The sequence below is a fragment of the Eptatretus burgeri genome, chromosome 8, assembly GCF_056783735.1.
Source record: "Eptatretus burgeri isolate ZD-2024b chromosome 8, Ebu_testis_v1, whole genome shotgun sequence".
Taxonomy (NCBI): domain Eukaryota; kingdom Metazoa; phylum Chordata; class Myxini; order Myxiniformes; family Myxinidae; genus Eptatretus; species Eptatretus burgeri.
In genome coordinates, this window is record NC_140968.1 from 70,701,372 (window position 1) to 70,728,705 (window position 27,334).

General features: G+C 45.8%; 1 protein-coding gene across 2 annotated transcripts; it reads left to right on the forward strand.

The window, feature by feature from the left end:
• Nucleotides 1-10,977: 10,977 nt before the first annotated feature.
• On the forward strand, nt 10,978-25,849 carry LOC147022005 (pancreas transcription factor 1 subunit alpha-like). Of its 2 annotated transcripts, XR_015061036.1 has the most exons (3): nt 10,978-11,353; nt 24,876-25,184; nt 25,300-25,849. XR_015061036.1 is itself a non-coding variant. In XM_085892537.1 (2 exons), the coding sequence occupies exons 1-2, from the start codon at nt 24,797-24,799 to the stop codon at nt 25,464-25,466; spliced, it is 555 nt and encodes a 184-aa protein (XP_085748663.1). In that variant the 5' UTR covers nt 24,551-24,796; the 3' UTR covers nt 25,467-25,849. The 2 variants fall into 2 exon arrangements, 1 of the variants encoding a protein (XP_085748663.1); XM_085892537.1 differs by lacking the exon at nt 10,978-11,353 and having other exon boundaries at nt 24,551-25,184.
• The last annotated feature ends 1,485 nt before the right edge of the window (nt 25,850-27,334 follow it).

Here is a 27,334-nt window from a genome sequence, read left to right on the forward strand (position 1 = left end):
GATCATCAAGAATGGTCTAAGCCGCGTTAAGGAAGGCTCCATTCAATCTCGTCTAGCTCATGTGTTGCTCAACTACTGCACCAGACCACATCAAACCACCGGTCGCTCACCTGCCAACCTTCTGATGGGTCGTGAATTAACAACACGGTTACCATTAGTGCACCCGGACGTAAAGGTCCAGGTTGAGAATAACAAGCCCTTAAAAGATCAGCTCGTGTCTGTAAGCCTCCTGAGCATCTTGATTTGTAAAAAAAAAAAAAAATATATATATATATATATATATATATATGTATATATATATATATATATATGTATATATATATATATATATATATATATATATATATATATATATATATATATATATATATATATATATATATATATATATATATATATATATATATATATATATGGAGGGTGGGGGAAGATGACATGTATCAGTAGTTTATGATAATGCATGCATACATGGGTGCACCAGGGCGTGGTTAAGCAGAGTCATGGGACACGCCCCTGTTCAGATACGGTGCTGTTTTGTGCTGTGCCCGTGTCCGAATTAAACCTGTTGATCCCACTTCAGAACCTTCGTCCCTGTCTATCGAGAAGTGAGTGTTGCAATGGACGACACGATTTTTCCACGCGTGCACTTGGCGGTCCTGTTCTGTGAGCTTGTGTGGCTTACGAGTTCACGGCTGAGCTGTTGTTGCTTCGAGACCTTTCCACTTCGCAATAACAGCACTTACAGTTGACCGGAGAAGCTCCAGCAGGGCAGAAATTTGATGAACTGACTTGTTGGAAAGGTGGCATGCTATGACGGTGCCACATTGAAAGTCAATGAGCTCTTCAGTGCAGCCCATTCTACTGCCAATGTTTGTCTCTGGAGATTGCATGGCTGTGCTCGATTTTATCCACCTGTCAGCAATGGGTGGGGCTGAAATAGCCAAATCCATGAATTGGAAGGGATGTCCGCACACTTTTGGCCATGTAGCGTATAATACTGCAAACATGGCAAGTGACCTGGATTTTATGGGTTTAACCCGCTTTGTTTGTGAGAACCAGCAGTTCCGTTTTAGTGTGGTCAAAACCCGTATTTGATGCAAAGTGCGATCAATTTTAAAAACGCAAAGTTTTGCTTCCACTCCACTCGCAAGGATTGACGCAAAGGCTGTAGTGTCTAGTCTCGTGGCTGTGTGACGTCATGAGCTTTCCATCACCGATAGCCACGTCGACTTCCTCCAGGATTCCCCATGCACTATCATTTCACTTCCGATCACGTCGACCATATTGCCATCACAACAAATCAATCGATCTGTGATTTCCAATTTGCTCTTCCACTTCTTGGTGATACCTATCAGAACTTTCGAGTATTTTAAATGGCAAGATTTGATTTGATTCGATTCAGATTGTTTTCAAACATACAAGGTATCCACAAATTACCAAATTCAAACCATAACAAAAAATAATTCAATAGGATCCATGATACCAACTTATGACAAAGACCGACAGAGAGAGAGAGCTACAGGTTTGAGTACAGTGCAGTATCCCATTTCATTGATAATAATTATTACCGTTTGAATTTGGAACGGTAATTGGTGCTGTGAGATATCATTTATGTTGTAGCAGCCTGTACTTTATCACTTATGCAGCCTGTACTTGCTGGTTGCATCATTTTTCTGGAAGCGCGGTTGTGCCGCTGATACGGTGCCCCTCTTACCAGTAAGCTTGTACTCATTTTGCCGACCTCGAAAGGATGACAGGCTGAGTCAACAGACCTGGTGTCATTTCAACGGAGAAACAGGAGCTCGAACTCAAGACCCTAAGATCTTACGACAGTCACCTTAACCGTTAAGCCAACACCAGGCTTGTATGGTTGATGAGAAGGGCAGACGGGAAGCCACGATTTGGCCTTCTGTTTACGGTAGTTCAGCACATACTTGTCCTGCCTCACAGGAATGCCGGAGAAAAGTATCTTCTCACGAGTTCGCAAGAACAAGATCAATTGCTGAAGGCGCTTGTCAAATGAGGTCACCTGCTCGCCTCACGTGCAAAACCAACTCCTTACATGTAACCCCCCCCCCCAGGTCACAAGTTTGATCCTCCGGGAGATCTCGTCAAAAAGGCCAAGAAAGCCTGTGGTGGACACAATGTCGAGCACAGTCACATGAAGTGACTCGTCTGTCAGGTCGTGGCCATGTCGGCTTGATGCTTCACGATCGTTGAGATGAGTCCATACTTAGACTGTAATGGGAAGTAAACATTTGAGGTGAGTTCTGAACAGCTGCAAAACCAACTCATCAATAAACGACTATCTCAGTATTCTGGTGTATTTTGTGTCACTCACATCTCGAATATCGTTACCACATTTGGTAAAAATAAATAAATAAAATAAAAACCCACTTTCGATTCCCACCAACCAATTTTTCATCACCTCCAACTTTCCCTGTATGATAGATACTGTATATGTCCCAGCAGGGACCCGTAAAAATTCCATGCAATGTAAATTCAAGTCCTCAACTCTCACCTCCCCCCCCTGCACCCCTCACAAAACCCAATTCCTCAACCTAAATCCTCCCAACCCTGAGTTCACACCTCCCCCTCCCAATACTAAGGTGTCTATCCCTTCCACACTTCAAGTCTTCAAACCGCCTCCCCACCCATCACGATCGCCTGTCCAACTTAAAATCCCACAAGATATGCGGAAATGATATGTGACAATAAATGACCCAAAAACCAATGATTTTCCTGATGCTTAAATTAAATACACATTGTTAAAAGTAAATAATGACCTCGGACAAAAACCCTTTATAATGAAACGGGTTTAAGCCCTGCTTGAAAGATTTCCACATAGTTATTTGGGTGGTGTATAAGATTACAGACTGCTGCCTCTATTGCTGAGGCCAACCTTTGCAAAGCCCGTATAACGTCCATCGGCCCAAAATTATCACCAGAATATGCAACGGAGATGAGATATTTTATGACAACCTCCAAAGAACATGTACACGATTTTGAAGGACACGCTTATAAAGCACACAACCCCCCTCTGAGCACCACCACTTTCAACAACTTCTTACAACCAAGGATTAAGGAAATCAAAGACCCACACAACTACAGCATCATATGCAGCAGCTTCCTGGTGACAGCCATCTGCCACCTTTGACCAGTCACTTCTTCGTGAGTTGCTCTTGCAACGTTTACCACCATACATCAGCATGATACTTGCAGCTAATGCAGAGCTCGCCTACCCGCTATTGCAGATCTGGATGATCATCTCATTGACAGTTACACTGACCGTGGGTAATGTGACACCTCCACCACAGCACGTCGTACAATTACAATCTGAAATGATGGACCTGAAGAAGCTCCTCTTGGAGCTCCATGCTGTGCAGCATCAGTCGTGCGACCTTGTGCTACCCTTCGCCTTCAACTTTCGTGAACACCTGAGATTGGTGTTGGTACCATGTGACCTTCGGTGCTCACGCTCGTCAGTGTGGAGCACCGTGCTCATACCAGCCTCAGGGAAACGACGAGCACACAACTAATGATGACGAGTTCATTTGGGCCATATGTCAGTTGCCTTCTCTTCCTCGTGAATCATACTAGTGGACTTCATTTTCTTTTGGATACAGGGGCAGAGGTGAGCATTGTGCAGCCATCTGCCGCTGTTGGGAAAAAGACAGGAATATTAATTATATGCTGCCAACAACAGTGCTATTGTTGCAGAGCCGGGTATCGGCTGCGAGCACGACCGCTTGGTGGAGCAGTAGGGTCGACTCTACCGAACACCCGGAATCTAGATCGTACCTTTCGGAAAACTCCGACCAGTATGGGCCCCTTACCGGACCGTGAATCGTCAATAATTCCACCACGTGGTACAGGGTTATTTGCCAATCTTCAAAATACCTAGAGCTCCACGTGGTGAGTTACCGAGTATTCACACCCTCGACGGCCCTCGTACGAGTCGAGCCGTTAGCGTGCCCGACCCGTGCGCAACCCGAGCGGACGGTTGCCGAAGTTCCGTCGGTCCAATTGTACATTTACAGTGGCCACAGCCTTTGTAATTCACCAACACGCGCCATGCTAAGCCAATGGAAGAAACACAGCAATGAACTGATACATTTAACAAATGTATTTATTTATAATGGGGGAAAGGGGGAAGCACGCAAGAAGCAGAGTTATCATGACTAATGAGATTCACGTATGTACAGCAAAGAGCACTTAAACAATTCCTACTTAACGACGGGCCCACAAACACACACACACACACGCGCGCGCGCGCGCGCACGCACGCACGCACGCACACACCCAAAAGAACGGTGGCCACAGCCTTTATTGAGGCCTCCAGCTCAGAGGGAAAGGCGAGCTGAAGCCCAGAGCCTGCACTCTGAACTGTCCGCTTTGAGTGGGTACGTTGAGTTGGCGGGGTGGTGGGACTCGGACCTTTCGCATGTGAGGCAAACGTGACAACCACTCTGGTCAGGCGAACGTGATCACCACTCGCTTCCGGCGAACGTGATCACCACTCGTTTCCGGCGAACATGATCACCACTCGTTTCCGGCGAATGTGATCACCGCTCATGTCAGGCGAATGTGATCACCACTCATCCCTGCGCAATCGTCATCCACCATCTCCAAAGCTCTCTCGTTCACCGACAGACAAACGGTACGCAACCGACTTGCGGTTCTTGTGGAGGAGGACGAGGATCTCTTGTCGTCCGATTGTGCCGCAACCGTATTCACCCTTCTCCAGGGGGTGGGAGGGACGCCTCCTCCCTCCCTGCTTTCCCTCACTGGACGGTTTTGGCGCGCAAAATGCACTCGTCGCCCTGTCATTGGCCAAAACGGGCGCCAAGGCCGTTGATTGGACTGTGTGATCGTGACAACCGTCCGGTGGACCGCCCACCGACGTAGGCAATGTCGTCGGTCAGAGCGAGGTGAAGGTGAGGGTGATGCTGGTGTTGTTGTGGTTGATGTTGGTGGTGTAAAAATAAAAGAAAACCCTGACTATCAAAATAACTCACAGCGCATGAACATTTATTCACCCATTAAACGAGGGACGGGGACCCTAACTAAAAACACATACTTACCGATATAACTGTTCTATAGGACCTGTATGTTTGTGTGCACAAGGCTTCCAAATTCGTAACACTATTTCTACTTTTGGAGAACATTTCCTCCAGCTTGATACGGGTTCATATCGCTCATTTCCGTTGGTGTTTACCGTTGCCGACAACAGATATGCTATCCTGGGTGTGAATTTATTTATGTCATTTAATTCTCCTTGTAGATGTCAAACATCGCCGTCTATTTGATGCCTCAACACAGCTTAGAGTTCTCGGTAAAGCATCCATTGTTTCGTCACTGAATATCAAGTATCTTCCCTCCATACCCACATGCCCTTTTCAGAAGGTACTTCATGACTTCCCATCCATAACGTGCACATTTGGCAACAATCCAGCCCATCAAACACCAGATCACAGATCATACGTCACATCGAGAACATGGGACCCCTGTTTTCACACTTGCTCGCTGATTAAGTATCGCCCAACATGAGTTTGACTATATGTTACAACATGGGATCATCAGACCATCGTCCAGCAGTTGGGCTTCACCACTACACACGATATTCAAAATATACCTGGGGATTGGCGTCCTTGCGGGGATTACCGGTCTTTAAACAATGTGACTTCTCCGGACTGTTATCCCATTCCACACATTCATGATTTTAACGTTACACTCCATGGCATCACAATCCAATCCAACCAAGGTCCACCTTGTTCGTGTGGACCATCAGATTCCCGTGGATTCAGATGACATTCAGAAAACAGCAGTCACCACATCCTATAGGCCTTTTTAAAATTCCTTTGGATGCCATTTGGCTTACGCAATGCCACACAGACCTTTCAACGTTTTAGTGATAAGGTGCTCTGGGGATTACACTTCTGCTACATGTATATGGATGATATTTTAATTCACCAGTACCACTGAAGAAAAACATTAGGAACACCTACATCTCCTCTTCACCCATTTGCAGGACTTTGGCATCATCATCAATCCCACATAATACATTTTCAACGATCCATAGTTGAATTTCCTCGGCCACTGTGCGAACCGCTCAGGCATCTGTCCTCTCGAGAAGGTGCAGATTACTCAGGTTTCCCTTTACCATCATCTCAATGCAAACTGTGAGTGTTTTTGGGCCTTGTCAACTTTTACCATAGATTTATTCCAAACACAGCCACAACACTGCAATCGGTGAACGAGTTTCTCGCAACTGGTAAGCAACCTGAAGTGTTCGGATGGTCGGGGCCAACCTTGTCAACCTTCCACACCATCAAAGATGCTCGAGATATCAACACCTCACTCCTGATTCATCCGACGCCAGAGGCACCAACATGCCTGATGGGAGATGCATCTGAGATCACTGTGGGTGCAGCCCATCACCAGTTCATCGATGACGACTGGTGACCACTGGCCTTCTTCTACAAATGGATGAGTTGTATGTGAGACATGTGTTTAGATCCTCGTGGAGGATCTATAAGTCTTACTCATGTTGTTGTTCTTGTGGACTTTTTTGTTTCACAGCCTACAGTTTTCATCGAAACTTCCTGAAACTTGGCGTATATATTGTTACGGTTGTGGAAATTCACAGATCACTATTCAGGTTCCCCGAAGATCAGTTATGTCGATAAGTGTGTGTCCAGGTTAGATTTCCCTACCGATGTATAACGGGCTGTGAATCTTGAGGTAGTGTAATTCTTTTCTATCTTTATTTTAAACAATCATTTCCTCAACACCTTCTCCACAACCGCCAACATCTCCTCACCACCATCTCCTCACCACCTTCCCACAACCACCAACATCTCCTCACCACCTTCCCCACAACCGCCAACATCTCCTCACCACCTTCTCCACAACCGCCAACATCTCCTCACCAGCATCTCCACGGCGCCGCCATCTTTTCACCAACAACAACATCTCCACAAACAAACACGATGACATCCTCGACAGCGGCAAAGTGATTTCAAACACAGCCGCGTTGTGAAAGTGATTTCAGACACGGCCGCGTATGACGGCGAGATCGGATCAGAACGACGAAAGGGGCGGAGCCAGCCGGGAGTAAAGGTTGAAAGGTGAAAGGAGGGAGGGCGCTAATTTTGGGCGTTGAAGCCCAGAGCGACCCCTCCCCTTGGGGCTATAAAAAGGCACGTTTCAACGCCGAGGTCGTTGTTGGTCGGAGGAGTGGAGTTCGTTCGTCGTAGGAGCCAGCCAAGTCACCAATTGTTGGTCATTGTTGGTCGTGGTTGAGTGTTGTTGGTCGTGGTTGGGCGTTGTTGGTGGGAGGAGTGGAGTTCTTTCGTTGTTGGAGCCAGCCAAGTCACCAAGTCGGGTTGGTCGTTGTTGGACATTGTTGGTCGGTGGAGGCAGTCGAGTTAGAGTCGGGAGAAGTCGCCAGCCGGAGAGAAGTCGCCAGCAAGATACGTAACGGTCCGAGCGATCGGGTCCCGAGTCGGTCAAGCGACACTGAGGAGTGAGCGGGCTCTTAAAGAGCATCAACTCTAAAAGAGCAAGGCCCTTTCGCTCCTCCGAAGCGTCGTCGGCCAGGCCCAATCGACCAGGCCACTCTGCTAGGCCCTGGACCAACCAAGTCGCCGATACAACAGCTGCCGCATTGACGACGAGACATACGGAGGGTCGCTGACCAAAAGACCCATCGAGTCGCCTCAAGGGCGACAAAGGTAACCTGCTCAGCCTCACGGAGCTCCTTCGGTCATCCCAGCTCCGAGGTACATTAACGGCTTACGAGCCCAGTTCTTTCTTCCTTTCTGGGGTTTTTGCATGAAGTCTGTGGCGCCTTGTCTACCAAGTAGAACTGATTAAGTGCATGTACGTAATAGATACATATCGGCTGTAGGTTTTTATTTGTGTCTTGTCCCCTACACCCATTCATTGCATTGCTTACGTGTGCAAATAAATGTTCCCCATTTTTGAACGTCACCTGCTAGTTGCGTCCTTTCCTCCATTGACTGCCATAATTGCGTTCGGAATAATTAGCTGGCTGATTATAAGCTGATAAAACGTACATCTGGTCCGACGGGGCTTGGCGATCGCAAACGGAACGAGCTGCTTAAAGCGGCTCGTTTTCGTGCAGGCGCCGTTGAGGTGTAAACTCCGGCATTTCTGTCTGCGCGAATAATTAGGTACATCGACAATTCGGCGATCGACCCTGTAGCACGGACAGAAGAGTTGGCTGGTTTATGGTGTGGTTAACAACACCCGTAGCTGGGTTTTGGCGTTGATCCGAAAGCTGCGACTAGATTGCTCGTTCGGTGGGCGCGCACGGCCGCAATTGAGCTAAAGGCGGTCGCCCGCACGCCGGGCGGGCGAAAATCCACAATCATATGTAAAAATTCCCTGCGCAGCCACTAACCATCTCCGATTTTGAAAATTCCTCCTCGAAAAAAAGTTATGACGTCAAAATATCTCCGCTAATGGAAATCGCCGAAAAAATTATCTCCGAAACTAGGCAAGCTTTTTGAATTATGTTTGCGGGAATCGAACAAGGCATAAGCAGAGATGAATTACCACACATATGATACATCACTATGACGTCAAATCAATTTTAATGACGTCATTCCAATTTTTTGTTTCATTTGTTTCACAGCCTACAGTTTTCATCGAAACTTCCTGAAACTTGGCATATATATGTAAAAATACCCTGCGCAGACAGTAACCATCTCCGATTTTGAAAATTCCTCCTAAAAAAAAAAGTTATGACGTCAAAATATCTCTGCTAATGGAAATCGCCTAAAAAATTATCTCCGAAACTAGGCAAGCTTTTTGAATTCTGTTTGCGATAATCGAACAGGGCATTAGCAGAGATTAATTACCGCACATATGATACATCACTATGACGTCACATCAATTTTTATGACGTCATTCCTATTTTTAGACATTTTTTTGTTTCACAACCCAGAGTTTTCATCGGATCTTCGTGAAACTTGCCATGTATATGCAAAAAGTCCACGCGCAGGCAGTGACCATCTCCCATTTTGGAAATTCTTCCTAGAAAAAAAAGTTGACGTTATAATATCGCCGCTAATGGTAATCGCCGATACCATTATCTCTGAAACTCGGCAAGCTGTTTCAATTTTGTTTGCGGGAATCAAGCCGGGCATTATCACAGATAATTTATCGCCAACCTGATACATCACAATGACGTCATATTCGTTTTTATGACGTTATCATTAAGAGGACGAGGATCTTAGCTCATTCGAGCTTGTTGTATCTATTAATTATGTCCATCTATTAATTATGTACAACTGAAATGCACTTTTTGACTCTTTCGACTCCTGAGACCCCTTTGACGACCCAAACTACCCCAAAGACCTAAAAGTTCCTGTAGACCCTTTAAGAGTCTATTATAAATGGATGAGGTGTGCAAGTGTGAGAGGCATGTTTTTTGTGGAGTTCGACTGGAAAAGGAATCTCCTGCCTGCATTTGACTCTTGTTTGTACTGGAGCGTGGAGTTTGTGTGATACACTGAAATGATCGTCATGAACTCCTGAGTTGATAAGGCTAATTAACTAAAGAACCAAAAAAGAATTCCAATGTTTTAAATACATGCCATGTTAAGGTGTATAGAACAGCTTATGTCCATGGCATTCTGATTACAAAATAAATAACAAAAGAAAGATAACATATTGACAACTATAATGATAATAGTATCACTTGGCAAGAATAATAACTAATGTATAATCTTCGCCCTGGCCCCAAGTACATCTTGGGTTTCTGAAGGGCAAACTCATGCTCAAGCAGTACAGCAGGCAGGTATGCCACAAGGCCATGAAGACCAAGAAAATTTGGTGCAATGGAGCAACAGGCCCACGAGTCTCTAAAATGCTGAAACCAACAGAGCGCAACACCTTCGATCGGTAATTATTAATCACTGTATACCTCACCATCAAGCGCTTCCGCCACTTCTTCCAGGCCAGACAATTATATTTCCCGACTGACCACAAACCTTTAACCTATTGCTTTTTCGCTCTGTACACCCATTTAGACTCGCACTCTTCACCAACTCAAGTTACATCTCGCAATTCACCACCGATATCCGGCAGATCAAAGGCATCGCAAACTTGGCGGCCGACGCTCTCTCATGCATCGAGGTATTGCCATCGTCTTCCACCAACACACTGGCCATGTGCCCGGCGCCACCAACAATGCCAACCGCCACAAACTATCCTCCCCTCCTCCCACTTATAAAAAATCAAAAGGGCATTGTTACATCGATCATTACATATTTAATATCGTGTTCCCACAATCACAGAGTTTGAAGTTGTCTTACATGGAACCTCCTTCGCATAACTCGTCAATAAATGGCCGTTGCAGTGTTCCTTTTACATTTTGCGTCAATGATGTTATGGGTATTCTTGCTCCTTCAGAGACGCTCGTAATACCCCGTCGACAACTTGGCTGATCACCCAAGTTCGATTTTCAATGCTGCTGTAAATGATCACTGATGAAGTAGATGTCACATCTTTCGTTCATATCTTTATTCAAAAAATGACCTTTCTTCCACCAAGATTCACTGCAACAAAACAAAATGCACTGCTGAGTTCCACATACAAGATGCACAGGTCAGCAATGGCTTACCGTGATGCATGTTGATCATAAAGCCAGAGGCACCAGTCTTCTTCTTCTACTTCCTCCAAATTACTCATTAAATTGATATACGGAGGACATACGAGACCATCGAGTCGGTAAGCCAGGGAGGAGGAAGAAGTCCCTCGATACTGCAGGGTACAATACAATAAAGTACAATACAATCCATACAATAAAGAACATACTGCGGCCCAATAAACCTCTTCCTGGCGGTAGGATAGAAACGCAGGCCACACCGATCGTTCGGTATAATCAAAGTGATCTGATGGGCAGAAAAGGTTGCTGTCACACAAAATATTTGTACTTACAAGATCGTGACCGCTTTAGGGTGATGCAGCGATGATAAAACAGTAAAATGTGACTCACGCAGGGGCCGGATTCATAAGATTACAAACGGCAAATAAAAGAGTCCACAAGTGACCCGGATCCAAGATGGCTGAGGGTCATGAAGGAAGATGAGTGGCTGAGCGAAACACGTGACATCCCAGCCTCACGAAACAGCAAATGCGAATAAGCAGCTTATGGATCATAAACCGCTACCGTCTCCACAGCAACAGAGAAAGTTACGGCTCAAACCAGGTTTGTCAAAACGTGGCAGGATCAAATCAAGGCTGATGTACAAAGGTTCACATCCTGAGGCGGAAATTTAAATTCAAGGCGGCTGAAGAAAACAAAACAAGCTCAAATGAGGTAAGATCCTCGTCCTCTTAATGCTGACGTCATAAAACGAATATGACGTCATTGTGATGTATCAGGTTTGCGATAAATTATCTATGCTCATGCCCGGCTTGGTTCCCGCAAACAAAATTTAAACAGCCTGCCTAGTTTCGGAGATAATGGTAGAGGCCATTTCCATTAGCGGCGATATTATGACGTCAACTTTTTTTCTAGGAAGAATTTCCAAAATCAGAGATGGTTACTGCCTGCGCGTGGGCTTTCTGCATATACGTGGCAAGTTTCACGAAGATCCGATGAAAACTCTGGGTTGTGAAACAAAAAATGTCAAAAAATAGGAATGACGTCATAAAAACTGATATGACGTCATGGTGATGTATCATATGTGCGGTAATTCATCTCTGCAAATGCCCTGTTCGATTCCCACAAACAGAATTCAAAAAGCTTGCCTCGTTTCGGAGAAATTTTGAGGCGATTTCCATTAGCGGAGATATTTTGACGTCATAACGTTTTTTCTCGTCGGAATTTTTTAAAATTGGAGATGGTTACTGTCTGCGCAGGGTATTTTTACATATATATGCCAAGTTTCAGGAAGTTTCAATGAAAACTGTAGGCTGTGAAACAAAAAAGTCCACAAGAAGAAGATGAAGAACAACAATGTGAGTAAGACTTGTAGATCCTCCACGAGGATCTACAACACAATGGTTAACAAATAACAGTTGAATAATATAATGTGCATTACAATACAATTACTGTATATCCAATGCAACAAACGTGTCAAAGCAATAATGTAAAGTTCATGAAGTTCGCGAAACAGATGCTAAGTGAATGTCATATCAATGTATCAGGTCACACTTTACCTTTGAGCAATAGGCACAACTTGCTCACTGGTCCGGTCAGGGTTGTGGACTGAGTATGAATTCTTGCACTCCGAACGAGCCACGATCTATCTGGAAAGATCTCAACAATTTTGCCCCAAGGCCAAGAGTTTCTGGGTGCACTTGAATCTACCATCGGCACAACATCGCGAACGTGTGCACTGCATTGAGGATGTAACCACTTCTGCCTTTCTTGGAGGAGTGGCAGGTACTCACTCCTTTGTCCACTTTTTCCAAAAGATGTCACTTAAATACTGGACTTTGCCTCCAGTGGCGATGCATATACTGTACAGGCCCTCTTTTGTGTAGACACCTGGTGGCAAATTCTGCTCTACCTTGAGCAATAGTAAGTGGTTGAGAGTAAGACACTCCAGATCATTTGGGTCATCTGAAACTCAAGTCAAAGGTCAACCATTGATGATCGCCTAAATTTCTGCCATCAGAGTGCGGAGGCCGGCGTCGTCAACCATCTGTTACTGCAATAGGCTGACCATAATGTTTCGTATGGTACGGATTTCCCTCTCCCAGACCCCTACATGATAAAATGCACCCGGAGGGTTGAAAAACCAGGTGATGTCGCGCCACTGTAAATACTGGTCATTAGCAGCTTGATGCCAGGCAGCTTTGGCCTCACGCAGCTCATGCTTGGCACCGACGAAGTTGGAACCATTGGCCGACCATATCTGCTGAACTTGACCTCTCCTGGCAATGAAACGACGGAGAACATTGATGAATGCATCTGTCGAGGGATTCGTGATTTCAATATACACGGCATGCATGGCCATTGGCCATTTCTACCCCTGATAATCCACCCAAGCCCACTTCCTTCAAAATTCCTTGCTTTCCTTCCTGAAAGTCCCTGTAATGTCCATCTTCTATTCCCCATGTTCCCCATCCCATCCCTCTCCCTTCCACAGATCTCCTAATGTGTCTGTTCCCCACTGTTTTGTCCCTCCCACTCCCGCCCCTCTTGTCTCATGCCCCCCCCCTTGCTGTGCGTTGTATGTTAGCTCTCACACGAGCCTCGACAAGGTATACAAAAAAAGAAGTAAAAACGGCCGCATAGTGCTCAACAATGCTGTGACCCCGCCAGACTGTTAAGGGGCCAAAATAATCCAGACCCACATGGATAAAGGGTGGGTCATTTGCCTAACGCAGTCTGCAGGAAGGTCTGCCATCTTCTGTTTCACGGGATTCCCTTTGTATCGACGGCAATCCACGCACTTATTGAGCAATTGATGAGCCAGCAAATTGGTATGTATAATCCAATACTTGGTCCGGAGGTGGCAAGGACATGGTTTCTCACACAGTGACTAACTTCCTGATTGATCTTGTGGACCAATAGCTCAGAAATTGGTGAATCCTTTGGCAGGATTACAGGGAACTTAAGACTCCTCTGGAATTGTAGCTCGGCGGATGCATCTCCCGATTCTGAGGACGCCGTCGATAAGCATTGGGTCAAGTTTGTAGAGTTAGCAGTGCTTAAGGATGCCAGCAAATACCCTCCTTTTCTGACTGGATGGACAGTCCCTCTTCGATTCGCCCAGAGTTTCGATTTCCTTTGGAAAAGCTCTCCTCTGTACCAGCTGGATGATGGCAGTCTCTGCCTGACGAAGCTCACTCAAGCTGACAGGTGCTACCCTTGCAGCCTGGTTTGTGTCGAACTTCTGATCATCTGTCTGGACTGCTGTTTGATTCTTAAATCTCCGTCTTCTCAAATATTGGAGTTGTTTTATTTCTTCGCTCTCGGCATGAAAGCCACAAACGCTTCAGGTGATGCCAGCTAGAAAAGTAGCTTAATATTATGTCAAAGATGATTGATGGTTGCATCTTCACTGCAGTGCTGAGAGTCTTCTCTTTCTCTCTCTCTTGACTTCAGTATCATCAACTAGAACCCCATGGACATTTGGCTGTTGTAGCCACTCGCTTTCTGGCTGCCAGAGGAAGCTTGATCCATCCGTCCACCTCTTAGCCTCCAAGAAAGCATGCACAGATAAGCCTCTCAAAGCAAACTGGGTTCAGACAAGTGTCAATGTGCCTCCACTGTTCTGGCCTGGAGAATTTGTGGATAATGGCCAGCCAATTGGCTGCAAATGTGTGGAAGAGAGCTGTTTCATTGGTGATGTAGCTGAGAACAGACATACTATCAGTCCAGAAAAAAAAATTCTTCACTCACTTTGGGTCATACATATCAGATATATGAAGTTTCAGATTTTTTTTGGATAAGGATTTCAATTCAACCAATTATGGCTGGAACACAATTCACCAATGATGTCATTGTTATCGCTCCATGTATCCCAATGGGGAGTTGATGACATACGCCAAGTTGAACTTTTTTTTGTTGAATGTTTTTTGAGAAAATGATGCCCAATTTTTTTCCAATTCTGCATCACTCGGACAAGCAGTTGTAGAGAAAACCATTTTTAAAGCAAAATATTGTTACCGCCACGGGTACCGAGTGTATTATAAGGGAGTTAATCTCCCTTTCTCCTCAGAAGAGCCAGACCTGGGGCCACCGCTCACAATTAACTTTGTGGTACGGTGGGTTGCTTTGGAACCACGAACGCCAATCAAATAACCACGAGTTCCAGTGTCCACCGTCTAATTATGCCGTTTAACTCGAGGTCACGTCGCTTCCTTAATGGGGAGCATGCCCTCGGCAAAGCACCAATCTTATCTTGATTAGATCTTAATTCGGGTGGCTGAGCGTTTAACCGCTGGTGTGTGCCGACTATGACAGATCAATTAGTTTGTTAATTACCTCCCAGTCTATGTTCAGACAATGCTGGATCAATGGAAGGAAAGGACAAGCATGGACAGGTTGAAACGTCAACAAGGAATTTGTTAATCAGGAAAAAATAAATAAAAATAACTTTTCGTTTCCTTGTAGTGAAAATAAGTAAATTCAAATCAATCAAAATAATCTCAAGCAAATAAAGAATTAATCAGGCACTGGTAGAAAAGCAGACAAAGAGCAGATGCTTATCACAATGCCTTACTTAACGATTAAACACGAGACAAGGGTACCCAGCAGATCATTCAGGGGGGGAAGAGAAATCCAGTCTCGCTCAGCAAGTAGAAGTCGTCGTGCGTCAAATAAAACGTCCCAAAATATGTGTGTGCTTTGGTCCGTTGCCAGAGCCCTGCCTTGCTGTGCACCCACTCGCAAACAGGCTTGAACACCAATCGACGTCACGTCGTCACCCCCAGAAACCAGGGATGCCAAGAATCAGGTACGCCAAGAGCAGGTCTCAAGCAGAACCAGCATTAACGGTCCAAGCGTCACCCATCGTCAGGAGCCACCAGGCGCCACAACCAATGGACAGCTGTGAGGCGCTGTGAGAAGTTATAAAGCTGCAATAACTTCACCAACTGTCACAAACTCAACTGTCACCAGCTCACCAACCGTCTGACTGAAGCTGACTGGATCTGACTGGAGCTGAAAATAGCCGTCACCTAGCTGTCACCAACTCACCAAAAAACGGTCCTCATCCATTTTATAGGTGGCCCATCTAGGCAGAGCCTCAAGCAGACTTCAGCCAAATCCACCTTGCCTATTGGCGCATCAATGCACGTCACCAACAGCCAATCTCGAGATCATTGCAACGGCACTGTAACAGCGACTGGACGTACGGCACAAAGCAGCCATTTGCCAGAATTACCGAGCGAAAACGTGAAGCGCTCATAAAGCATCAACAACAACCATCCACAGAGCTGCCAAATGTCGATGGAAAAAGGTGGACGCCAACATCGATGGAAAAGGTGGGTGCCAAACGTCGATGGAAAGAGGTGAATGTCGTAAACGATCCACAGCCATATTTGACCATCAGAATAACCGCTCAGGAAAAGCCTGCGGCGTGCTTAATCAAATGTCTTGTAAGTCCAGCGTGTAAATAAATCGTCCACCTCCAAGCCAATGTGTCCTCATGGAAAGGGGGTAGACGAGCCTCCGTTGGGCTAACGGCTATCTCACGTGCATGGATGTGTCTGTTGTAAAGAGAAAAATGCCATCCCATAAGAAAGGGAATCTATTCTTTTCCCTTTTCAATGCATCAGAGTTAGAATCCCACCAGATATGTGGATAGGTCGATCCTGGACATGCAGTTTGGGAAACAACTGTTTGAGGACCTAAATGTTTGTATGCATTCGTCAGATCCGATTCTGAAATCCATAACAATATATAGATGTGAGTGGACACACACACACACACACACACACACACACACACACACACACACACACACACACACACACACACACACACACACACACACACACACACACACACACACCAATAGTTTTGTATCCCTTTGGGGTGAGACTAATAAATTTATAGCTGAAAATGTTTGAATATCATCATCACTGTAAAATAATTTGTTGGCTTCACACTTTTTTGACTCTCGAAATGATTTGTTAATTGTGAAATCAATTTTATCTTTTTTTTATTATTTTTTTTTGAGCTCAATCGCTCACACGAGCCTCAACAAGGTACACAAAAAAAACAAAACAAAACAAAAAGTTGATTTTGAAGTATATTTTTGAACATATATAATGTTGCGGGCCGGGAGTTGGGTGAGAAGACCATTAGGTGGGGGAAGCTATCTCAGTTCTCACCAGACTTCCCAGAATTGTAGGCCGTCACACGCGGATAATTCCGTGATGTGGCGGGTTGCTTAACCGACCGTGGACGCCAGTAACTCAACCATGTGACCTCGGCTCCTCCCGTCTATGGGTTAATCGGGTTACTTAATTAATCACGTGGTTTGATTACCGGGGAACACACCCTCAGTACGCCTTGTCCGAACCGGATCACTCTACCAGACTGGATCACTTTACCGGATCGGATGCAGCCGAGCCACACTGCCAAGGACAAGGCTAAAAGGAACGGATCGTTGGGAATAAAATCCCGGCTAAGCTAGGATTCGGACCATGCTGGATCAATGGAAGAAACCACAAAAACGAGCAGGGAACATTTTTTTTTTTTTTTTTTTTTTTTTTTTGTATACCTTGGTCGAGGCTCGTATGAGAGCTAACACACAACTCACAGCAAGGAGGCATGAGACAAGAGGGGCGGGAGTGGAAGGGACAAAACAGTGGGGAACAGACACATTAGGTGAACTGTGGAAGGGAGAGGGATGGGGATGGGACGGGGAACATGGCGAGGGGAAGATGGACATTAAAGGGACTTTCAGGAAGGAAAGCAGGAGAATTGAAGGAAGTGGGCTTGGGTGGATTATCGGGGGTAGAAAAGATCGAGGATTTGGATGGGGGAAGATAAGAGGTGGTGGTGAACAGCTGTTTTGAAAGCCTGAAGGGAAGAATGGGAAAGAATAGAGTGAGGAAGTTTATTCCAAAGGCGGGAAAAAAGAGGAATGAAAGAGTGAAGATGAGCAGTGATTCGTGATTTTGGTAGTTTTACCAGAAGGGGGTTGTTGGCGGACCTTGAGCGCCCTGTGGAAATGTGGTTGGGACAAATCGCAGAGAGAGCAGGGGGGCAAGGCTGGAGAGGAGTCGGTAGAAGACAGAAAGACCACCGACCAACCTGCGGTGATTGAGTGAGAGGCCCAAAGACTCAGCTTCATTGCGGGAGATGCCAATGATCTTAAAAGCCCTGGTTTCGACAGCGTGAAGTCGAGAAAGGTGGGAGGCAGGAGCACCAGCCCAGAGGGGAGAGCAGTACTCCATCAGGCTACGGACAAAAGCTTTGTAAGTGGTCAGGAGCTCAAGAGGGCCGAGGAAGGACTTTGCACGACGGAGGATTCCCAGTCGGCGACTGGCTTTTGAGGCAAGGTTGGAAATGTGACTTTCCCAGGAAAGGTCATGGCAGATAGTGAGACCCAGAAGCATGAAAGAAAAGACTTCTTCCAGAGGATTGTTGAGAAAGTGGATGGGGTGGTTTTGTAAACGGTCCTTTCGAAGAGACATAGTGAGAGTGTGAGATTTGTCTGGATTGAAAGACATGTTCCACGTGTTGGACCAGTTTGTGATTTTATCCAGATCTGCAGTGAGCGAAGAAGCTGCTGCTTGCCGGGCTGAGGGATGACAGATGGTACGGCAGAGGGTTGAGTCATCGGCAAAGAGAAATAGAGGATTTTCCAGAGAGTCCGAGAGATCATTGATGAAAACCAGAAAAAGAACAGGGCCCAGAACGCTACCTTGAGGAACTCCAGCCTGCACAGGAAGAGGGGATGAAAGAACTCCATTTAGGGCCACACGTTGACTGCGACAGGAGAGGAAGTCTGCGAGCCATGAGTGGAGATGGCCTTGAATACCATGGGCAGAGAGTTTGGTGAGTAGGGCAGGGTGCCAGACTGTGTCAAAAGCACGTAATATGTCCAGGGATACGGCTCGGATTTCCTGTCTGGCATTGAGGACCTCCATCCATTGATGGGAGAGCAGTAGCAGCATATCTAGGGTAGAGTGACCTGGTCTGAAACCAAATTGATGATTGGAAATCAAGCCATTGGAGAAGAGGAAGGATTTCATGTCTGAAGCGATGATGGATTCCATAACCTTGCTGATGATTGGGAGAAGGCTGATTGGTCTATAGTTACAGGGATCTGTTTTTGCACCTTTTTATGCAGGGCAGTGATGTTAGCAGATTTCCAAGCAGATGGCAGATGACCTTGGGAAAATGAGAGGGTGAATAGAACAGAGAGAGGGTGAGCAAGAGCAGAAGAGCAGGCTTTGAGGACACGTGGGCTGATGCCGTCTGGACCGGTTGCAGAATCTGACTCGAGGTTTGAAAGCAAGCTCTCCACCTTGTCAGGAGAAAAGGATACAGAGTCCAGGGACAGTTGGGTGCGACTGGGTAAAGTGGGTAGAGATAGTGATGGGTTTGGGACACAAGATTTAGCTGCAAACACCGAGTTTAGACATTCAGCTTTATCACGTGTGGAATCAGCAGTGCGGCCATTTGAGGTAAGGGAGGGGATGGAGGGGGAACATACACCAGAAACAGATTTGATTAAACGCCACCAGGATTTTGAGGAGGGAGAGAGGTTAGAGAGTTCAGACTTGAGATGAGAAAGATGTTGTTTTCTGGCTCTCCTGAGGGTAGATACACACTTGTTCCGAGCTTTGTGGAAAGAACTGAGATTGCCCTCAGTTGGGTTTGCTTTCCATGAGGCAAAGGCAAGTTGTTTCAGGACAACTGCCTCGCCACAAGCTTCAGTAAACCAAGGGCGGGAGGAAGGGTAAGACAACTGAACACGAGAGGGGATTTCTAATAATGATTTATTAACAATGGGCGAGGAAAGGTATGTGGTACGATCAGGATTTATTGGGGTGTGTTGTGCAGAGATAGGGGAGAGAGGTGTGGTGCAGCGAATAAACAGGCAACTTACAAAAGCAGACACAGAGCAGACTTAACGCGAAAATAATAACAATAATAATGATAACGATCTTCTGCAGTCTGACTTAAGCAGATAGGTGCCAGAACACACACACACACACACACACACACACACACACACACACACACACACACACACACACACACACACACACACACACACACACACACACACACACACACACACACACACACACACACACACACACACACAAAATCCGATGAAGATAAAGGTTTGAATCAGGAATGGAAAGGAGTTGAGGCTACGTTCTTGGTACCTTTGTGCTTGATAGCATGACACGCCAACAATACGTTTCGGGGGGGGGGGCAGGGGGGGAGGGGTGCGTTCCTCTGTGCTTATTAGCATGACGCTTCACCAATAAGTTTCTCTGTGGTGCGGCACCCGACAGCTAGCACGTCATCTCTGGCTTCAGCAGAACGTGTGGAGACTGTGTATGGAAAGGAGGAGCTTGAGTGGAGAAGGGGTGGAGTCCAATGTGCGAGGACAGAGTGGTAGGCGGGACCAGGTAGGCGGGTGGGGTTGATGTTGGGTGGGCGGAGATGAGGAGGCGGAGTCCAGACAACAGGAGGCAGGTCGTGCCGAGGGACGAGGGCGAGGCCAGATCGAGCGGGCAAAAGAGAAAAGAGAGAGAGGCGGAGGGGCTGCTCCGACCTTTATAGGACTTGCTGCACGGGGGGAAGGGCCACCCCAAAAGCAAAACATCATCATCTGAATCGGGTGCTCCGATTGGCCCCAACCCCTTATGTGGCCCACTAACTTTGGCCGGAAACCGCCTCACTTCGTTTCTGGCAAGGCCATCTCAGACAGCAGCAATATTCCGCTCTGACCCCACGACATGACATGAATCGCCTACACCGAAATTGTCACGCAAATCGTCCTGCAAAAACCCCCGGGCCGTGCCTTGGCAACCGGCCGAGGGTCCCGCATGCCCGCTCGGGAGCCCGACCAGCGCCGATCAACGCGCCCGCTCCGTGTGCCAACGTGGCCTGCACTGTACATTCCCCAGCTCAATTGCAGCTTCGCTGGCCATAGAGACGAGAAGACGTTCACCATCCATGGAGAATCCGCTGCTGCCAGCGAGGGCCGAAGGTACATCATTATGGATAAATCCATGCATGTGTCACGAGCGGCGTACGTGTCTGCCTTGGAGCACATTCCATACAACGCACGGTATGGCCATTATGCAGGTGGCCAATGCTCGCGTTTGCATGACTCTGCTCGCATGTGCGCTGGGCGAGCACCAATATGTGTTGGATATTGAGATTGAAAAGGAACAAGCCGCTTTTACTCCACACACTCGTATCCCGCCCAACATGGCATGGAGTCGTCTTTATCGGCCTCCGTACGCGTTCCGTGCAGCGTGGCCGTCATGCTGGCTGTGTTTCCTGTGTTGTGAAAAACACCATTCGTGCAGCCTCTTCAGAGGTGTTCATTCGCATGCCTTTTTAATGCAACCGGCAATCTTCCCCAGATCATCAGAAGCTCGAGTCGATAATCCCGCACTGCTCAGTGCACTATATGACTCGCTGCACACATTTGGTTTCGGGCTCGCCCGGGAATGAGGGCTCTGTGCTGCAGTTTCCTCACAGCGGCATCGCACGTGCTGGCCTCAATGAGGGCCCACCTCACAGCGAAGGTGCACGTGGCTGATTTACTTCAGGAGTAATCAGATGAAAAGAAGAGTGGGGACGAAATGAAGAAGAAAATGATTTAAGCAACCCTAGTTATTAGATTATCGCAACGCACTCCCTTGTCATCCCGCTAAACAAAAGGAAAGGGACTATCTACACGTATAATAATGGAATAACTGTCTTGGGACCACTATCTGTTGGATGCATGTGGTTCCGAGAACCGCAACAAGAATATTTTTTTGGTGCATCACCTTGTTATTTCATAAGGCGAGAAAGTTTGCTCAATATCTGGGTAATCTGGTATGTTCCATGTGGGATCATTGTCGTTTTGTATCTGCTTGAGCCCAGATTATGACTAAACTTACTGGTTTCCTTTATGATATTAAAAAAGGTACTATAGGTTTTCATAGACAATAATGATGCTTCATAGTCTTTTATGGGGTCAAGTTGTATTGGTTAAGAAATTAAAGCTGTGTGAAGCGAACTAATTAAAGCTAACTCATTGTGAAGTTAAAGCTAAGGATTGTGCTTCTCATTTATTAAGTTAAAAAATTCAGGATATCATTATTATAAATCTCTTTTCTGTTCTTTGAAACATAACACTTGTCAAACAATTTTGAAAACAAGATAATACAGGGCATTTTTACCTCTGCACCGAAGGTGGATGGAGGTTATGTTTTCACCTCCGTCTGTCTGTGAGTAGGATATCTCAAAAAGTTGTGGACGGATTCGGACGACATTTGGTGGACAGGTTGGGTGTGTGACAAGAAAGAATCGATTCGATTTTGGTGAAGATCCGAATCCAGATATGAGAATTTTCAGTGATTCTTCACCATTGAATGATGCAGCTAAAAATGATACATAACATAATATCTCAAAATGTTAAGAACAAATTCAGACTAAACTTGGTGGACAGGTTGGATGTGTTATGAGGACAAATTAATTTTATTTTGGTGACGATCCTTATCCGGATATGAGGATTTTTGAAATCTTTAAATGACTCTTCACCATTGAGAGATGGGGCCAAAAAGAAAAAAGAAAGGGAAAGAACCTGATTAGGCCAGCACAAGGGTGAAGGAGTAGGCAGCCAGGGAGCTGGAGGGTGCTGTTCATGTGAAAGACAGTGGTGACTGGATAGACCCCCTTTGGAGTCTGGCCAGTCCCAGGAGAGAACCTGCAGTCCGATGGTCCTAAAACTGTCAGAAGAGGAGAGACCCAGATGTTGTATATGTGAGCGGCACCGTATTCTCCAGTACCAAACTCAAGGCAAGATCAGGCATCTGAACTGGAGGAGCTGCAGCAAGAGTTCGAGCAAGCACAGCATTCAATACAGCCCGCCCCCAATAGGCTAAAATCCAGGTCTCACAGTCGCCCCCCCCGCCCCCCCCCCAACAGTCGGCCCCGAGGCAGGCTCCAATATAGTAGAGAAACTGCAATAAGGGTTCGACCAAACACAACCTTCCAATAAAGATACTGCAGATGGAAACTCCAACCCAAAAGAGGCTCTCAGCAATGAGCCCTCCTCAAAATGGCCACCACCCTTTTGAATGGAGTCGGCTATTGTGTTTACCACCCCAGGAAGACAATATCAAACTATCCAAGGTATTCCCTGACTCGACACCTGATTCAGCAGAGCTCTGGAAAGAGTTTAGTCACTGGATGGATGGAAAGATGAACCATTGTATGTGATCAATTTAACCAAATTGCTTGGTTAGATAAATTTGGTGTTATTCTGGATTGAAATACAAATTGGTTGAGGTTTGACATAACTTTGGTTTGGGGTATCAAAACGTTTTGATTATCCTCATCCTCCATTTTCTTTTTCCTCTTCATATTCTTCATCTTCTTCTCTTGAGCAGATCCAATTATTCCCACCTTATTGTGGTGTCAACAAGGGGAATGGTTATGGTCCTTGTCTTTTTATAACTGGCTGGCCAGTACTGACGTTCGATTGGCAGGAATTTATAATTTAACCAACCCCCCTCCATATTCTTCATGAAAGACAATGTGGGATCTTTAATGTCAATGAACGATAATTGCTAACCGATGGGATGCCCAATTTAGTATCCTTTCACTGGACAACACATACCTTGATGCCTCATCCTGCACGCGAAATACCTGGATGACAGTTTTTCCAGGGGCCAGACAGCTCGGAGGCGAATGTGTATATCTCTCTGCTTTCCTGATATCCTCGCTCAAAATCTTTCGATCAACCTTAAATATTTCAATCACGATTCAAGAAGTGGTGACTCATCCTTGATACCAAAAGTATACTGAAGTATTTTGACGGCTTTATATGACAAGCAGTAAACCCTGTAGGGATGCCATTTACATTTACAGTTCACATATTATGAACATCATGTATTCCACATTTACAGTATTAAAAATGTTTAAAGCATTTATAAAGAACAGGCTCATTGATTCAATGCTCAATACTGGGAGCAGCTTAACTGCATCGTCTCCCAAAGGTATCTAAAAATCCTCAATTACTTTGCTTTTCGGAAAATAAAATAAAATAAAATCCTGCACAACTCGCAAACATCATTCAATCCTCTTTCTGACCGGAGAGGGGAGAGGTTCCTTCATGTGATTATAAAAATGTTTTGCATCAGCACATATTATTTAAAAGATTCCACAGCACAATGCACCAACTTTGTCTGCTTGCAATCTTTGTTGTGATCTCCTTTCAGGTTTATATTTCATTCTAGAACATCATAGATTGAAAAAATAATGCACACGTTTATGTTGTTGTTCGTGTGCAGCTTGTGACTGCTGGGTGCATCATTTTCTGGCGGCACATTTTTTTTCGCTGATGCAATGTCCTCCGTTACCAGTGCACTAGTAACTCATTTCACAAGACCTCAGAGGGATGACGGACTGAGTCAATCCCACCTGGTGTTAATTCAACGGTTCGCAGGGGCTAAAACTCAAAGACCCTAAGAGCTTCAACAAGCCACCTTAACTGTTAAGCCAACACCAGGCTCACATGTTTATGGATGTTAAAACGCAAACAATGGGATTGGTTAACATGAGGCTCAATCACAGGTTGTTGCTTTACCAAAGGAGTTTGTTACACTAAACAGTAAACTGATTGGTGTAATTTGGAACAAGGCAGTGGTACATCTATCTATACAAGCTCTGTCTCTCTATATATATATATATATATATATATATATATATATATATATATATATATATATATATATATATATATATATATATATATATATATATATATATATATATATATATCTATCGCTTCGTGAAATACACAGTGGATACTATTATTTTGTATTTCCAAGCACATCTACTTCAAGAACAAAAACAGTTCACAAGTCTCGTCATCTCGGCCTGAATGGCGTTTGTTGTGCACTCTCGCTCCTCCTGCACTTTCGTGATTGGCTAAAGTGAACGAAAACCTACTCGCCGTACAGACAATGTGGTTCAAATCTGGTTTGAGTATTGTGGCTCTTGGTGGGGGAAGAAAGCACCGAGAGCCATGGTCTCGGGTTGACTGTCTGAAAGCCACGTGTGGAGGCGGCCCCAGTGGTACACGCGTTTGGTTTGTGCGCGATGCGGCAAAAATGCAGCAATGTGCCATTGGACAAACACAACAGATCTCACCGTGAACTCGCTGAATGTGGTGATGCAGACCTCTGTGCTGTGGAGCAATCGCATCCTGGGCAATGTGCAGAGCACGGGGCGAATCGATGCGTGCGGAGCGCAGCGAACCGACGAGAAAGGCGGCGCGTACGGTGCCTCAACCGCGCCTTTCAGGGGCTGCGCGACCACGTCCCCGGTCCAACCCGCCGCGCACTCTCCAAGGTAGACACTCTGCGTCTAGCCATCGGCTACATTACCTTCTTGTCAGAGCTGCTGCGCTCAGGAAGAGCAATGGACACTCCATCCGACTGCACGATGCGACGACCACAGAACGTCGTGATCTTCCATGGAGCATCTGGTGAGAATATATATTTTTTGATCATTTAATCATGAATTGTTTAAAAGTTTTCTCTCCCCCCCCCCTCGTGTACTCTCTCTGTGTACTTTGTGAGCGTGGGTTATACATTCCGCAGGTATTAGCACGGATGGCTCTCAAGCAGCCCTCTCGGGTCACTCGCTCTCCTGGAGAGATGAGCGACCACGTGAACCATTTCGGCGCGTTCGAACAGGACGAGTTTGGACTCCTGAGGTCTCGATGACCACAGAAGCCCCCAAGGATGTCTCGTGGTGCAGACACTGATTCATACAGAATGCGAGTTTCCCGTAAGATGTGAACTTTTCTCAAGTCAGCAAGAGGGTCAGCCTCTTGTTTCAATGCCATTTGTACAGGCTTTCCATCGGAGAGAAGAAAACATTTCGCAAACTTGTTCCTGCTCTTCAATGGAACTTATTTATTGATCCAGATAAGTGCACCACATTGATCATTATCAACTCGGACCAAGTGGAAAAGTATTGTTTTGCGATTTCCATGATAATATTGTGAAATAGAAAATGACAAACTTTGCAGCAAATCGACTTTTACCTTTACAATACCTGTGTGATCGATGCATTAAAAAAGAGCCGCGATAATCGAGGGTGGTATGTATTGTCTGAAGATTTCAAATGAATGTCATGAATGAATAAACGAACAAAAGTCCATTTTGTTGAATGAATCGTCGCGGAAAACAAAGCATCGGATCAAGCTCTGAACTTGGAACGATACAAAAGCTCATTGAGAACAAACCGCAGGAAGTTTATCATTTTTGCGCTGAAAGTGGACTCTGTTCGATAAGAATTCTCACACAAGTTCATGAGGCATACATTATAGCACGATGGAGGTGATTGTAAAACAAAGAGCCAGTGCGGCCGCGTTTACGTTACATCAGGAGTTTGATCTGTCCTTCGACGTCGTCGATATCGGGCGGATTTACATCATATTACTTCTTCTCTTCTGTGCCTTCTGACATTGATACCCTTTGTTTAAAAATGTAAAACACAACTCAGATATCCTTGTTCCAAGAACGAGCGAGCAAACGATTTTTTTTTCCAAAGTAAACATGAACTTTGACATCATCAAGGGTTGTGACCTCGGATGCCACCTGTATCGCTCACTGGCCAGCTGTTGGGGGAGCCGACGTCGGTGTGGGATCGACGTGGCAGTGCGCACCGCGTAGCGCATTAGCTGCCGCCGTTTACACACGACCTTTGTCGTGACATCCATGACGGTTCGAAAGCCCTTATCCGTGCCTTTCTTAGTACGGTCATTTTTAGGTGTTTGTTGACAAAATCAACCTAATTATAGATAGGAATATGAAATTCGCAAAAGTGTAAAACGGGAGCGCAATTTGATTGTGGACCTCGTCTGTGGCTCTTAATGGGGAGCTCTCGAAAAGATTTCAGCGAATTTTTAACAAGATCTGGCGGCGTAGGCCATGCGATTATCAGAAATACCCAGTGTGTGCCTATACCTGACTTTTGTGGACTAACCTCCAATTATGATACATCTGGAAAGCGAATGTTTACGTGTAATGCGGTCTGAAGATTATCATCGAAAAGTATTCGACAATTTTTTGTCGCAATCCACGGATTTTGTTCCTTGGAGCAGCCGTGTAAGTGCTCGTTATGTTTTTCTTACAAGTCATCTTGGTAGTTGCCAAAAAGTTTCCATCTATGTTCATGTACAAGGGACCGACCGCGCGTGTATATACGTGAGTCCGATTCCTATGGCTACAGTGTGCGAGAAAGCCAAATCACAGGTAAGATTTTCACCCGGAATAAAAGCAAACAACTTGTCTCGAGTTTACCTGCCTTGATTTCATGCGATGACCCGAGCACGAAGCACCTGCATGAGAGCACACGTGCTGCACTTGACGCGTCCCCTCCAGGCGCCAGGCGGTCGCCTCGCCGCATGACTGTTCACAGGCAATACACATGACCAGAGTGACGGACTCAACAGGAATCGCCATTACAGGTACTTATCTTACGTAGCCACCAGCATCACGAGGACAGTTTCAGTTTAACTTTCAGAGTCTCCCCACCTCCCTGCAGTTCCAGAGTCAAACATGGAACATCAAAACGAGGCACGATTTAACGCCTTCAAACGTTGCTTCTATATAGATTATTGGCCAA